Source organism: Opisthocomus hoazin, chromosome 13 (assembly GCF_030867145.1).
Source record: "Opisthocomus hoazin isolate bOpiHoa1 chromosome 13, bOpiHoa1.hap1, whole genome shotgun sequence".
Classification (NCBI taxonomy): Eukaryota; Metazoa; Chordata; class Aves; order Opisthocomiformes; family Opisthocomidae; genus Opisthocomus; species Opisthocomus hoazin.
In genome coordinates, this window is record NC_134426.1 from 26,598,423 (window position 1) to 26,613,262 (window position 14,840).

At 50.0% G+C, this 14,840-nt stretch overlaps 1 protein-coding gene across 1 annotated transcript in view; it reads left to right on the top strand.

Moving 5' to 3' along the window:
- Positions 1 to 5,420: 5,420 nt before the first annotated feature.
- SETD1B (SET domain containing 1B, histone lysine methyltransferase) overlaps positions 5,421 to 14,840 on the top strand; it is a 55,021-nt gene continuing 45,601 nt past the window's right edge. Inside the window, exons 1-6 of the mRNA XM_075435074.1 lie at positions 5,421 to 5,636; positions 5,979 to 6,133; positions 6,579 to 6,677; positions 7,171 to 7,441; positions 10,574 to 10,686; positions 13,426 to 14,601. Of these exons, the coding sequence (XP_075291189.1) occupies positions 5,564 to 5,636; positions 5,979 to 6,133; positions 6,579 to 6,677; positions 7,171 to 7,441; positions 10,574 to 10,686; positions 13,426 to 14,601 (1,887 nt within the window). The 5' untranslated portion in view covers positions 5,421 to 5,563. The remainder of the gene's footprint in view (positions 5,637 to 5,978; positions 6,134 to 6,578; positions 6,678 to 7,170; positions 7,442 to 10,573; positions 10,687 to 13,425; positions 14,602 to 14,840) is intronic.

Consider the following 14,840-nt stretch of genomic DNA (forward strand, 5'->3'; position numbering starts at 1 on the left):
ACGCAGTAAACCAGGGTCAATCTAACTCAAGTATGAAAGTCTGGTTTGACCTTTCTGGGATTTAAACATGCTGTACCAGAACATTTCGCTTTTCAGATACGAGGTTCAGCCATGAAACCACCCACTCCGAGAGCGTAACCGGTCTCAACTGCCTTGGTGACTTTTAAACTGCATTGAACATTACAGTCATTTAGAAACTCTTAAAAAAAAAAAAAAAAACGGAAAGAAATTTTCAGCTCAGACTTACAAAAACAATTTCCAGAGGTTCTGAGGACCCACACAATTCACTGGGTCCGCAGGGCGGGCTGGCCGTGCAACGCCCGCCGCCCCAGCGATTTCTGGCCCTGGTTCGCACGTACACAGGCACAGGCGTTAGGACCTCTCCCAGCTGGAGCAGGGCATGGATTCTCCCATCGGGAACTGCCGTCCTGAACAATGATTAATTGCAGACAGAGATCACAGTCCTGGAAAAATGCGCAGAGAGGCGCAAGCACAGACAAAGCTGTCTAAGCTCCCACAGTATTATGGTCTGGCTGAATCGTTTCAAAGCCTGCGTTAGGCAGAGCTAGTTTGCTTCAGGGTTAAACAGACCAACGTTAAGGTTTTAAATGCAGATATTACTAACACCCAAATATCTATTTAAGCATAAATTTTAAATCCCGTGAAAGTTAATAGCCGATGCTGTTCAAATCTGCTCTCTTTTCTAACCGCTCTACGTGCTGACTTAACTCATTACGACGCAAGCTGCGGCAGCGTTTTCATGACGGTTCCAAAAAGCTCTGCAGGACCAAGCACAGACCCACACCGCGCTCTGCTCCACGCGTCGCCCGCTTCGGCCATTTCCAGCAAGCCAAAACGCTTTGTCGCCTCCATCGAGAAACAGCAGAGCGCCGTGTCTGAATGGCGTTGAGCTAAAGAACAACGTCACTGCTCCTTCCGAGGTGGCGAGGGGATCGTGACTCAAGGCAGCCGTAGCGCGGGAGGCCGGGCGCTGGCCCGTTGGTGGGCATGGTGTGCCTGGCACAGACCGACCCGCTGCGGCTCCCAGCCAGCCTTTATATATATATATTTTTTTTTTTTCCCCTTCTCCCCTCCGTGGAAACGTGTTCTGTTTTGTGCGGACGGTTTGTCGCTTTGACCCGGTGAAGACCGAAGGGGGGGGGGGGGGGGGGGGAAGGGAACCAAGGCATGAGGAGAGCAGGGTTAAGCCCTCGCGTCCTGGGGCAAGGCGCAGGCTGCGGTGCCTCCCCCGCGGCAGCGCCCTGCTCCCCCGCGGGGAGACCCCCGGGCCTCGGCACACACCGCGGCACGGGGGCTGCGGCCGGTGCGGAGCGCCCTGCCCGGCACATGCCGCTCCCGCAAGCAGCCTCTGCCCAGCAGCCACTTACCTGCCCTCCCACAGGGTCGGCGGGACGGTCCTGCTCTAGCCTGACCGGGGAGGCCACCTCCCTACAAGTGTTTGCTTTTCCTCCCTGTCCTGCCCTCTGAAGTGGCTGCTCAAGCCAGGCTTTCCTAAGATCACCTAATCTGGGTCTGCAGTGGAGCAACAGCGAGGCTTGGGAAGCTCCGAAAGAACCCCCGCCCGAAGCAAGCAGCAGGAAAATCTGCTCGGGAGAAGGAAAAAAAATAAAATCGAAAGAAGAAAAAAAGAAAAAGGAAGAAAAAGGCACGTGTAACACCTCGGACGGCCATGGCGGCTCGCACTGCAGCGCAGCGGCCCGGCTCGGCGCCAGCCCAGGCTCGGCTGCGGGCCCGGCCGGCTCGGCGCTGCAGGCCGGGCGGGAGGAGGCAGGGCAGCGGCTGTCCCGGCGGAGCGGCCTGGCGATGGCGGGGGGGGAGAGGAAAGCAAAGCCCGGGAGGGGCAGGAGAAGGCAAACAACAAAGAGCCATGTGACGAGCGGCGGCCGCGCTCCCCCCGGCGCGCTGGCGGGGCGCAGCGCAGCCCGCTCCGGGCGGGGAGGCTGCCGGCGCCGCCCTGCTCCTCCCGCGGCCGCCGCTGCCTGCTCATTTGCCTGCCCCCCCCCGCCGCCCCCCACAACTGCCCGTTGGGTTTTTTTGGTTTTTTGGTTCTTTTTGAGGGGTGCGTTTGTTCCTCTTAATATTCCCCCCCCCCGCAGTAGGCTACTTTCATCTTTTGGTATTTATAAAAGCGAGGCAGCGGGAGGCTGCGGCAGGGGGAAGGGAGACAGGCGAGGGGCGGGCGGCGTTATTTATAGGCACCCGAGGCTCCGCCGGCATTATGCGAGCTGCCTTTGTCCTCCCCGCCCGGCCGCCCCCCCGCCCCGGCCCGGCCCGGCTGGAGCGCCGCCAGCCCCGCCGCCCGCCGCTGCTGCAGGGCGCTCCCAGCCGCCGCCATCTTGTGCGCGGCAGCCGCGGGGAGAAAAAGCCGCCAAACGCTCCGCGCCCTCCTCGCCTTCGCCTTCCACAACCCCTCACAAAGCGGTGGAGGAAGGGGGGGCGGGAAAAAGGGGGGGGGGGGGGCAAGGCAAAAAAAAAAAAAAGGCCATTTCCCTTCAGTGATCGGGACGCGAAGCGCAGCCAGGCAGTGGGGGAGAGCCCGCCTCAGCCCTGAGGAGAACGCGGCGCCGAAGGAGAAGCCATGATGGCGGCTACCCTGACACAAGATGGAGCGCGACCGGGAGCGCCTTGCCCGCCGCCAGCCGCCCCTCCAGGCGCCCGGGACACGGTGCTACCGCAGGCTTTCACATAATAAAGCCAGCAGACTTCGGCGGGGAGGCCATTTCGTGGGCTGGGTGGCTGCACTAAAGCACAACCGCTGTGAATATCAACTGCGTCACGGCTCTCCAACTGTAAAACTCAGGCTGCAAAGGGTCCCTCACTTGGAAGGAAACTCCCTCATTTTGGATTTACTTCCAGACCTCCTTTTTCCCCCCCTCTCTCCAAGTCACTGCCTCTCGGTATGAAGGATTTTACGGTGCTTTTTAGTGAGACATCCGCCATTAAGACGGTGTTGAAAAACACCCCCCCCATTTTGTTGCCTTTTTTTTTGGTCGAGCTTCTGTAATTAGACGGATAAAACATGTAAGGGATCCCTACCACCACCGCCTTTTCGCCTTTTTTAAAATCAACCTCAGTAACATCTTACTGTTCGCAGGCAGATTTCTATTTTTTTTTTTTATGTGTGTGCATTCAATTTAACAGCCACGTTACGCCTGCAATGGATTCACCTCCGCAAAAAAAACCACCACCACCACCACAACCCACCAGGGCTGCGGACGACCAAGCACTTTGTGCAGAAAAACCAGAAATCCCTCCCTGAAAAACAGACGTTTCAGAGGCGCTGTTAGATGTATCTGAGGAGAAGGAGATCGCCACCGCTCCTAGAGACGACCATTAGGATCTTTCCACCCAGGACAATAACGTTAGCCGCACAGGCCTGGTCTATATGTTTCTCTGCAAGGGCAAAAGGGTTTACTTACCCGCGCACCATAGGTGAATGCAGCTCTGAAGGTGAAGTTGTTAACGCTTTTTTTTTAAATAACGGCTATAAATATATATGATCTGTATCACCACTTCTCTCGTAAGTTTGCAAGTCAAAGCGGATCTTGTTAAGATAAGTTACAGATCTTTGTATGGCAGTGGTCTAGCAGCAAAAAAAAAAAAAAAGGCAAAAAAAGAAGCTATAGAAAAAGTTGTCCAGCTATGTTGACTGTACGCAGCGAGGACTCCTACTCGAGGCTTAAATCTACCTTCCTGTGGCAGATTTACTCTGTACATAAAAAAGGACGTTCAGTGTTTTTCCACAGAGCACACAGACACTGAAAATGTTCTCCTAAATAACTTTTAGGCTGCACGTTAGTGTGGAAACACCTGGTTAACATATACTGGTCATAAACAACTTTTAAGCATTTCTTAGCTAGGTATTCTGCTTTATAAGTAAAAAAGTTCAGAAAGCATAAATTGGTTTAGTTAAACAGACAAAAACAGAAGACATGCAAATGAAGGCTTAGCAATAAGGACCACTTCGGTAACATTAACATGAAAACTACACTTAGCAAGGACAGAATGCATTGGGTACTTACAACGTAAGAGGAAAGAAAGAAAAAAAGCTTAGCATAGTAAAATTTAAAATTGCCTTTTTTTTTGCCAGAATTCGCTATTCCTATGCCTGTATTTAAAACATTACCTTATAAGCACCAAAGGAGTTAATAAAAATGGCCAGGAATCAAGTGTTTAGTACAGGAAACACTCTCTGAGATTTATTGTTCAGTCATCAGAGAGCTCTACAAAGCTTAAAAACCCCCAAAACAACGAAAAAATATTAAAAATGATGTATTTACTCTTTTTTTTGGCATTCGGAATTGTTAACTGCTGACATAGGGTGTGCCATGACCTAGTTACACAAGACAAAGATGGATCCCGATTCGTAAGGGAAGAAAAAAAAAAAATCCGCCTTTTTTTTGTTTGTTAAGGTTTGTTTTTGGTGTTTTGTTTTTTATAAATCTTCCTTCTTCAGCGAGTCCTCTAGCGCGGTGCTAGACACTGACACCACCCCCAAACGCTCCCCGCAAGCGGACGGTGCGGATTCACATGGCGGATTCCCCCTTTTTGGAACAAAGGAAAAACCCAGTTGGCCATTTCGCTCCACTGCAGAAAAATGGCTGCCTGGTCTCCTGGCCTCCCCTTAGCTCTCTGCTGAGGGACGGCTCCACGCCGCCGCCTAATCACTCAAGCCCCATGGAAGCTGCTCGCCCATTGGCTGCGGCCGCCCCGCTGCCTTTAACCAGCCAATGGCCCGGCCGCGGTCGGGCTTTGCCGCGGCGCCCCCCCACCCCCGGCGCAGCCGCGCCACGCGCCCGCCGCGCTCCGCCCGGCTCCGCGCCCCGCGAGCGGCGGGGGAACCGCGCCGACCGGCTTTTAATACCTAAAACAAAATGGAAGCTCCCCGCTGATTGGCTGCCGACGGACCCGGACCTTTAATAAGCAAAACCGCTTTCCCCCCCAGTCTGTGTGTCGCGGAACGGCGGTGATCCCCCCCGACACCCCCCCCCCCCCTCCCGCCGCCACCCCACTTCAGCAGGGCGGCGGGCTCCGCGCTCCGCCCGGTCCGGGCTCGCCGAAATCTTGCCCTTAAAAAAAAAAAAAAAAAAGAATTAAAAAAAAAATATCCAACTTCTCCCACCTATAGGTCCATCTTGTTTAGAAACAGTTTGCGCTAAGGTAAATGCAGCGGGCAGATTCTACTCGCCCCCCCGCATGCCGTTAACCCCGGGGCGGGGAGGAAAAAAAAATCCCCCCCGGCCGGCGGCGGCCCATGCGGCGGAGCGGGGCGGCGGCGGGGCGACGGCGGGCGGCCGCGGGCCGGGGGCTGCGCGGCGCGGCCGCCGTGAATGTGCAGGCGGCGGAGGGCGGTTAGGCGTTCGCGGCGCTCGCAGCGGTGGATTGTGGGAGGCCGCCGCCGCCAGCAGCGAGCACACACAATATGTGGTGGCTCGCGAAAACGGGAGGCAGGAGCCTGGCGGCCAGCCCGCGCCGGTGACCGGCCCCATGTGAGACGGGAGCTCGCCTTTCGCCGCCCGGAGACGATCGGCCGCCGAGCGCGATGTCTTTCCGAGAGATCAAGGCGGGGGAAAAAGCCAAGCACCCTGAAGATCATGGCAAAAAGCAGAGTTCAAGTGAGATTGGGTTTTTTTTCTCTTCTGTTTTTTTCCCTTCCTCCTCCTCCTCTCCTCCTCCTCCTCCCTCTCTGCCTCTTGTCTGGCTGCGGTGGAGGGGGGACCCGGCTGGCAATTCCCCCATTTTAGGGCTCGCTTGGCGGTGGATTTCCTCCCTGCCTGGGTGTGTAGAGCGGGCGGCTCGTTTAAAAAAAAAAAAAAACCAACAAAAAACACAACAACGAAGCCCTCTTTGTTGAATATTTTTGTTTTAACTTTATGGTTTTCCGTGTGTGTGTGGTTTTTTTTTCCTTCTTCTTTTCCCCTTCTCCCCCCCCCCCCCCCCCCCCCGCCGTCGTCCAGGTTGGATCAACGGAATGGAGAACAGCACACAAGCCAGCACTTCTGTCGAGAAAAGAAATCACCATTGGAGAAGTTACAAGTTGATTATTGACCCGGCTCTGAAAAAAGGACAGCACAAACTCTACCGTTACGATGGGCAACATTTCAGCATGCCTGTGAGTAGGGGGGGGTCGTGGGTTCCCCCCATTGTATTGTGTGTGTCGTGTCCCCCCCCCCCGTCTTACCGGCTTTTTGGGGGGCTGGAGGGGTCCCTCCGGGTCGTTCTAATGCAAGTCTGTGGGAAGGGGGGGTCTGGGGAGGGACGCACAGACAGAGCCACCGAAGTTACCGCCACCTGACACTGTGTATTCAACTGTCAGGAGCCCAGGGAGCCCAAACCTGCGGCTTTATTTCTATGTTTCCAGTCTGTGTGCATTTCCCAGCAGTATTGCAATTTGACACGTGTGTGGATGTATGTGTGTGTGTGTGCACGCTTTTCCCTTCCCCTGAGACAGCCTGTGCTTCCTTGGGATTTCTTTTTTATTTTATTGGTGTCTTAAATTTCAAGCCCTGTTATTGCTGGTTTTGTGCTTTTTCTCCTCTTCCTCATCCTTCTCCCAGAACTCGGGAATCGCTCCTGTGGATTGTGTCAGGGATCCCAGAATAGGGCGAATATGGACCAAAACTAAGGAGTTGGAGCTGTCTGTCCCCAAATTCAAGGTACCACCCCGGACTTTCGGGTTTAGCTCTGTGTTCTCAGGAGTGAAGCTTCAGTTCCAAATAGTTTAATGGACCGGTGAAATGACAGTCATATTCCTATTAACATTATTATTTGGCAAACTGCTTAACAATAATCCTTTCTACAAAGATAACGAGTAATCAGTGCATTTGTCTAACGAGATCACTTTAAGGTCTTGGAGCTGTGTCTTGGGGGCTTCTCGGGCGGGGGGCAGCGGAGGGGGGGGCTCCATGCTGACCATACTGCTCAAAATACCTATTTGTAGCCCAGAAAGGAGCTGGTTTCAATGAATGGCTGCAGCGGCAGAGGCTCTGCTCGGTGCCGGGGATGAACCTTGGAGGCAGTTTTCTTTCCCCAGAGTTTGCAGGATGCTTTAACCCTCTCCTTCCCGTGCCGTCCTTATGCCCTCCCTCCCCACGCTTGCTAACGATGATGGTTATTTTTATCGTCCCCCCACCTTGTGCCCGCTTCCAGATTGATGAATTTTACGTGGGGCCAGTGCCTCCCAAGCAGGTCACCTTTGCCAAGCTGAACGACAACATCCGCGAAAACTTTTTGACCGACATGTGCAAGAAATACGGCGAAGTGGAAGAGGTGGAGATTCTTTACAACCCCAAGAACAAGAAGCACCTGGGAATCGCCAAAGTGATCTTTGCCACTGTCAAGGGTGCCCGGGAGGCCGTCCAGCACCTTCACAACACCTCGGTCATGGGCAACATCATCCACGTGGAGCTGGATACGAAAGGTGAGGGGGCACGTTTGGGCCTCACGCGTTCTGGGTTCGCAGTGCCCCTGCCTGTCCCTCTCCTAAAACGAGAGGCTGTTGCAGACCTCAAGGGCCCGGCGATTAAAAATACGAAGGGAGAGGGTTTGGTTTCTGGGGCCTTTGCGAGTCACGTGGAGCCAAATGTGTTGTCTGTTGCTAGGAGACAGCCCTGTAATTTGCAAAATGCTGCCATCCTGCCTGTCCCCTGCCCTCGGAGCCCTCCTGTGCCCCCCGTCTCCGTGTCCCAAGGTGGCCCCGCTCGGCCACCTCCTGGGGCTGCCGGACCCCATGGCACCCGGCTTTTGCAAACGTGGGATTTTGGGGCAAACCTTGGGGGTTCCTGGGACCCGAACCTCTGGGTTCCGGCAGCAGCGGCGCTGGGTGCTGTCCTCTGCGTGCCTGGCGTTTCATTGATACTTAGCAGCAAACTCGGGGCTGGCAGCAAAAGAGTGCACACGCAGCACTTGTCAGTGCGTGTGTGTGCGAGTGTGTAAGTGTGAGACTGTCTCTTAAAGCGACAGGAGCGCCACGTCCTGGAGGTAACCGACGCTCAGCCCCAGAGCCCCAGCCCTGGGGAGCCCAGTAAAGTTTCTGGAAGCACGAAAGCGTTGGCGTTTTCACCGCTTCGTCTTTTCGCTTTCCTCCAGGCGTGGTAGTGAAGGGCTTTGCTAAAATGTGCTTGAATTTTAGAAAATGTCTGTAGCTGAGGAGGTGTCGATCTGTTGCCGCTTGTAGTTCTTCATTGCAACCATGGCATTTCTAGTGTAAAACTGACTTCCTGCACTCTTTCTTGGGAAGAGGACATCGTTAACGCAGTTTTCTTAAAAAATACTGATATTTTTGTTCTGTATTAAATGATTTCAACAATTTGGCGCACAACCTGTACAGCAGTTGGTGTGCCACACGTGGTGAGAGGGTGTAGTAGGACCTTTATTGACAGTACCGATCACAGTTAGGAGGAAAATCACAGTAGCGGTATAATATTTTCTATTGTGAGCTAAGCTTGGCCGTACATATATATATTTTGAAATTCTAGTACCATGAATTTTTGCAGACAGGCTCTTTCCCCTGTGTACTTTGAAATTTGAAGGTAAAAATTACATTTAAGAACAAATTAACCGTTTGCAGATTTAATAATGTAAGCTAAAGCAGGCTCGTAAGTGGTGGACATCTTAATGAGAGGCATTTTAAACAAGCTGATGGTACTACATTCCTTCTTGTTCCCCTCCATTTATAAATTACTCTGCAAGTCTGGAACAGACAGCTGTTCAATAAAGTTAGCTGCACATCAAGGAAAAGTGGGGGTTTGTGCTTCTGTTTCTTGGGAGAAAAGACTGAAGTCTTAGTTTCAAATTCCGTTTTTGTTTTGTTTGCCAGCTGTATGCTTCTAATGTATTTTTTTTCCACAGTTGCATCTCTTTTGTTCTAGAAGAGTAAGGCTGTCAGTGTGCTATAATCTGTCAGAATCAAGTAAAAATGTTATTCCTAAAATAGCATTAGCAGGTTAGGACATTCTTTATATATATATGTGTGTATATATATAGTTTTCAGTGCTTCTTTCTAGTATTCAGCTTTTCAAGAGAATGAAAGGTTGATTAGCTTGAGTTTCATAGTCTAGCAGAATAAATATTAGGAGCAAAAGTGTTGTTTTGTTTGTCTGGCCAGAACACAGGCCTGGGAATCTGGAACCAGTAAATAAGGTCTCTTCAGCCAAGACAGGTTAGTTTGAAGCAGCTTCTCTGCCTCAGTTTATCCATCCACAGAATGGACACACTTAATAATTACCTGTTGCTAGAGAAAGAGATAGGCAGTCACTTCACATTCATAAACCTCTTTGAAAATGGAATTGTAACTTTTACTGCATTATATTGGGCATCCAGGAAGAATTATGAAACTTTGTATTTATTTAAAAACAAGTTTTAAAGTAAGCCTAACACTCCCATATCCATGGCGTTGTAGGCTTATAAGGGGGTGGTGTGTGTGTGTTAAGATTTCGAGCGTAATATTTCAAGCATGTCTTCAAGGTCTTGTCTTGAAAAGATCTATTTTGTCATGACTTTGGTTGAACTAAAACAGTTTACATAGTTGAAGATGTAGCTCAAGACTTTGTGAAATGAGATTTGATAACCAAATAATCTCATCTGCAGCATTATTCAAGATAGATGAGTCTTTTCCAGTAGACAGAATCGTGCTGAGGGATGCTTTGCTGTTGAATGGCCCAGTGTGACTCACAGGGAGTTTGGGGTTTGATCCTACAGGACTTCCTCTGTTTTGTACTCCTGTTTTGGGGGAGATCTTGCCTGAATTCATTGTCTGGGCTCAGGTGCTGTGTCTGTCCATTTTTCTGTGTGTTCTTTATCTTTCGGGGCAAAATTCAGTCAGTTTCAGGGTCTGATTCTGTTGCCTTTGAAGCTGATGACAGATTTCTTACAGACTGCAAAATAAGAAGGATTGGGTTTTTGTAGTAATGAAAAATCCACTGTTAAGAAACTGAGTCTTTGTAGAATTTAGGAATGAAAAGGCTAAAGCTCGGTAACAATATGCGGGATAGTTTGCTTCTCTGGCTCTTTTCTTAAAAGGATGCCAAAGAGCACACCTTAAACTGTGGGGAGGGAAAGGATTAGTTGGTGTCATCTTGGAAAAGCAACGTTATCGGTTTTGTCCTCCGCATTCCCATACATCGTGTTTGCATTAGTAACAGCCAGTTTCTACTAGCAAGGTGTGTTGGGAGAGCTTTCTGAAGTGGCTCTGGGTGTTGGCAGAGGCTTGTCCCTTGGGTGAGAGTTTCACTTCTCAAACCTGCAAGCTGTGTGCTTGGCACTTTGGAGAGGAGGGAGACTGCTGCGCTCCAGAAAGCACGGTAAAGAACAGAGCTGCCAAGCAGGCTGAGAAGAGGAAAAAGCGTTTAGAAAACCTTCTTGTCCTGGCTGGCGAAGGGAGTGTCGGACTTCACTTGCCCAGCAGATTATTTAGAATTGATACCTGCTCCTCTGTTGCATGGATGCAGCGGCCTGGGAGTGGTAGCAGGGTCGCGCGGGTGTTAAGAATACGTATTTTTACATGGGCTGTGTTATTTGTGTTTAATTGACCATTCCATTGTGGTCTCTGCAGGTGAAACCCGCATGCGATTCTATGAACTGCTCGTTAATGGTCTTTACACTCCTCAGACCCTTCCCGTAGGCACTGAACAGGATGTATCGCCAACTGTGAATGAAACTCTCCAGGTATGTTTGCTTGGCTTTTTTTTTTTTTTTGAAGGATAACTTTCTAGAAAATTCCGAACAAATTTGCCATTACCGTTAGCATTTTAACACTTTTAATTTAGCTTCTTTTTTTTTTGTCTTGCCATAGTTTCAGTGGATGTTACTAATTGACATTTAAATATAACTTGCTCATAATTGCCATAGCAAATGTAACTCTCTGTGAGTGCAGTGCATGTGGCTGATCTGCATGCCGGTGTCTGCATAGCATGGTAAGTGCTTTTTGTCTTTGTGAATGAAAAATACCTACAGAACTGACAGTATGTGCCCTATTAACATTAGAAATCCCCACAATTAGGACTGGATCAGATCTGTCCCCGAGATGAGATTATTCCCTTGAAGTCAGGGGGAATGATTTACAATGGTACGTTTGGCCTGGTGTCTGCAGTGTGTAATCCTTAGCGCGTACGTTCTTCAGCCTTGCTTAAAGGCTAAAAGAGGCAAGGTGTCAGATCTTGAATAGTGGCATCAATTTTCCGGAATCTTAACTAGTCACTGGAATCAGTTGTTAATAAAAGCAGTGGACAGAATTCCTGAGGGCTTCCAGGGATCCCTTGATATTTAGGGTATGATTCTCTAAATGGCTTTGTGCAGTTACCTGCTCCCCTCTGAACCCCCCTGGGGTGAGGGGATGAGGGGGAAGTGAAGCCTGTTTGTGTTCAGTCGTCAGCCCCCTTGGCTTGTCGAAATGTACTTTGGCTTCTGGTTGTGGCTTAGGAACCCACTTTAAGGCATCAAATTTGAAAGAGATTTGGCAGAGATTTTATTTTTTTATTCTCTCTACTTCTCTGCACTCTTACAACTTCTTAAAATGCCATAAATTCTATGATCAGATGTTTTCAGGACAGGTAAGAGCTGTGCATTGAACGTGAAAATCTCATTGAAAAAATAAAATTATCCTCTTCTCCCCCCAACTACCCCAACAGCAACAAGGCAGAACCCTGGCATCCTCTTAACAAAATCATAAAGAGGCGGATTCTTCCTTACCTCCCAGCAAGGTGTTTTTAAAGGCAGGAAGGAGGCAAATAATGGTTTTGCTGGGAGCAGGGTCTGGCTTTTCGTTTCTGCTGGTTACACATCCATATAAAAATGGGCAGATTTGTTCTTACTCCTGTTTCAGGTTCAACAGCAAAATGCTTAATTGGCGGTGTCCCCCAAAGTAGTCCCTGCTGTACTTATCATTAAGATTGTTTGTCTAGATGCTGTGTTCATGTATCACATTATTATCCTGAATTGATTTTTTTTACCCCGATTACCACCAAAATTATTGCTTTCTGGGTAACTTGAACTGTTTGCATTATGTTCTTGTCACTAGAATCTGCCAACAAGCTTGTTTGCTGCTGTAGTTTAGTTAAATACTCCTGATGTTTGCCCCCCCCCCCCCAGTGCAGAATGGCAAAGACCTGACAGTTCTGTGAGCCACAATCCCTGCCTCCAGGCCATACCCAAACCCCACTGGAAAACGATCCACATCACATCTACACCAACGGTGCAGATGCGCATTTTAGCAGGAAGCACGTGGCTGGTTCCTGACCCTTTCTGTGGGTTTTAGAACAGTTGAGGAAGAAACTTTTCCTGGTGTCAATGTGGTCATGGTCTCTAGGGCTCACACCAAGAGCAAGTCCGTACTGTTGAGTGGGGGAGATGTGTGTGAGCATAGCAGGCAGGTGAGAGCTCAGCTGGAGTTTGGTGGTGCTGGCGTGTTACGAGCAGGTTGTTTTAAGGGTCTCTTTACCTACCTGTGCTTGGGAGAGGAGCAGCCAGCCTGTAGTCTCACCATGTAGCTATCCCGGTGTGCTTTTGGGGAGTTGGAGCTCAGTCCTGCTTCTTTTACTACCAGGAGGATTCTCGCTGAGCTCTTGCTTTGCATTATGGAAAATTGATTATGGCGCTGCTGATTAGCATGGCTCTGTTATGACTCAGCAGAGTCTAGGTTGGAGCAGGGCTGCTCCTAGAAACCCCCTGAATGTGCCTATGAAGTGAGTTGCAGAGCAATTACTGGGCTGCTCTGTAGGCTTGTCGGGTTTCAGTTTCAAGTGCCGTAGTCAGTAGTGCTCTACCTGAGCGTTTGTCTTGGAAAGAGGTTTAAAATGTGGGTTTAGCAGTTGAGAACTTTTTGTGCCGTTTGTAGCTGTAGCCTTCTCCCTTGTTGTCACAGTTGAGCGTTTGGTCGAGAGTGGATCAGCTCCCTGAGCTGGACCGACACAAAGCCCTGCTGCATAGGTTTGGCTGCAGGCTGGAAGTTTGCTGATTTGTGTGCTTTGATTTGTTCACAAAAAAAAGTTAGATTGATAATTTGATGTATCAGAATTTTCTGAATTATCTTTCCTATTTGCAGTTTGGACAAGCCTTACATAGCTTACGTAGATATTGAAACTCTTTTTAGCTGAAAGTGTTGTGCAAGTCTGCTGTTCACCTGATGCTCTTGGGTATAGCTTATAAGGAATACTGTTGTATCTGCTTTCCTCTTCCTCCTCTCACAGACAAATTCCTCTTTGCTTCCCTTTTTCTTCAAAATCAAGGGGAACTGTAAACCATGGATAAGATCTGTGTTTTCATGGATGCTGTAACCTATTTTTTGTTGTTTTCTTTTTTGCCATGGAAATCAGTGCAAACTCCTGGATACTCTGAAAACCGAACAGATTGGACAAATATCTTTTTAAAAGTATGTGTTTAGCTGCTTTTCTCTCTTCTGTTTTGTAGTTGACGGATTCCCTGAAGCGCCTGAAAGACAGTAACCTCTCTTCTGCGGGATCATCTGTTACCCCAAACAGCAGCACGCCGTTTTCCCATGACACAGCCTATTCCAGCTGTCGGCAAGACACCCCAAACTCGTACAGCCAATTCACCCCACAGTCCCAAGGAACACCTCACACCCCCCGCTTAGGGACGCCGTTTTCCCAGGATTCTACCTATTCTAGTCGTCAGACAACACCCGTGTACCATTTTGGGCAGGACAGTGGGTACAAACCCAGGAGACACGAAACAAAATTTACGGATGCCTACAACCGTCGACCGGGACATCACTATGTTCATAACTCGGCAGGTGTTTTCCGAGGGACGGAGCATCAGTTTAGTACGTACAAATCCCATCAGCAGGAGCCCGTTCAGTTCTCTCACACTCCTCCCCTGAGCCACTCTAGTTCTTCAAGCTACAAATCTGCCTTCTCTCCCTATCAAGCACCAGCTGTATTTCCCCAGTCCGATGAGCAGCAGTTTCCCCAGACTTCCAGAGAAACAGAGTACCGAAGGCCTGCGCCACCTCCCACTGAGATGGTTGTGGAAAGCAGTGCTGCCACGAACATCGATTTTGTTCCGGTGAAGGAGAAACAGGAGGAGCCTCCACCCTTGCCCGATTCGAACTCTGTTCCTGAATCGAGCACAGCATCCTTCTCTCAGACTCCAGAGAGAAGCGAGACCCCTGGCACCCCCACCATGGAGTCCGAAATGCAGCATAACAGTTTAGACTCGAGGATTGAGATGCTCTTAAAAGAGCAGAGAACAAAGTTACCCTTTCTTAATGAGCATGACTCGGATAACGAGGTCCGAATGGAAGGTAGCCCTATCTCCTCCTCCTCTTCCCAGCTCTCCCCCATCCCAATGTACGGTTCAAACTCTCAGCCCGGTTACAGAGGTCAGACTCCTTCCTCGCGCCCTTCCAGCACAGGCTTGGAGGACATTAGCCCGACGCCGTTACCTGACTCTGACGATGACGAGCCCATCCCTGGGATGGTTTCTCTGAGTCAGAATTCCCGGGGGACGTCGGAGGCCAGCATGACTCCCATTGAGCAGCTGAGCAGGACCTCCAAAATTGAGACCTCGGAGGCTAAAGAAATGGTGCCTGGTGACCAGACTCCAACGTCGGAAAAAATGGACGAGGTAAGTGAGCTGGAACAGAGTTGTGAAGCTCCATGCGTATCCCCAGAGCTGGACAGGACAGGGACTCGCTGTTTTCTTTTAATGCCGTTAGAGCGCAGGGTTTCTGGTGGCTTTTTCTTTTACTCGAGGCAGCTGGGAATGAGTTAGACGTGACACAAAGTGATGGTCTTAATCAGCTTGCCAGTCTCAGGCTTTCCTTGTTTAGAATAGCAGCCTGCTGCAATTTGTAGCTTCAGGAG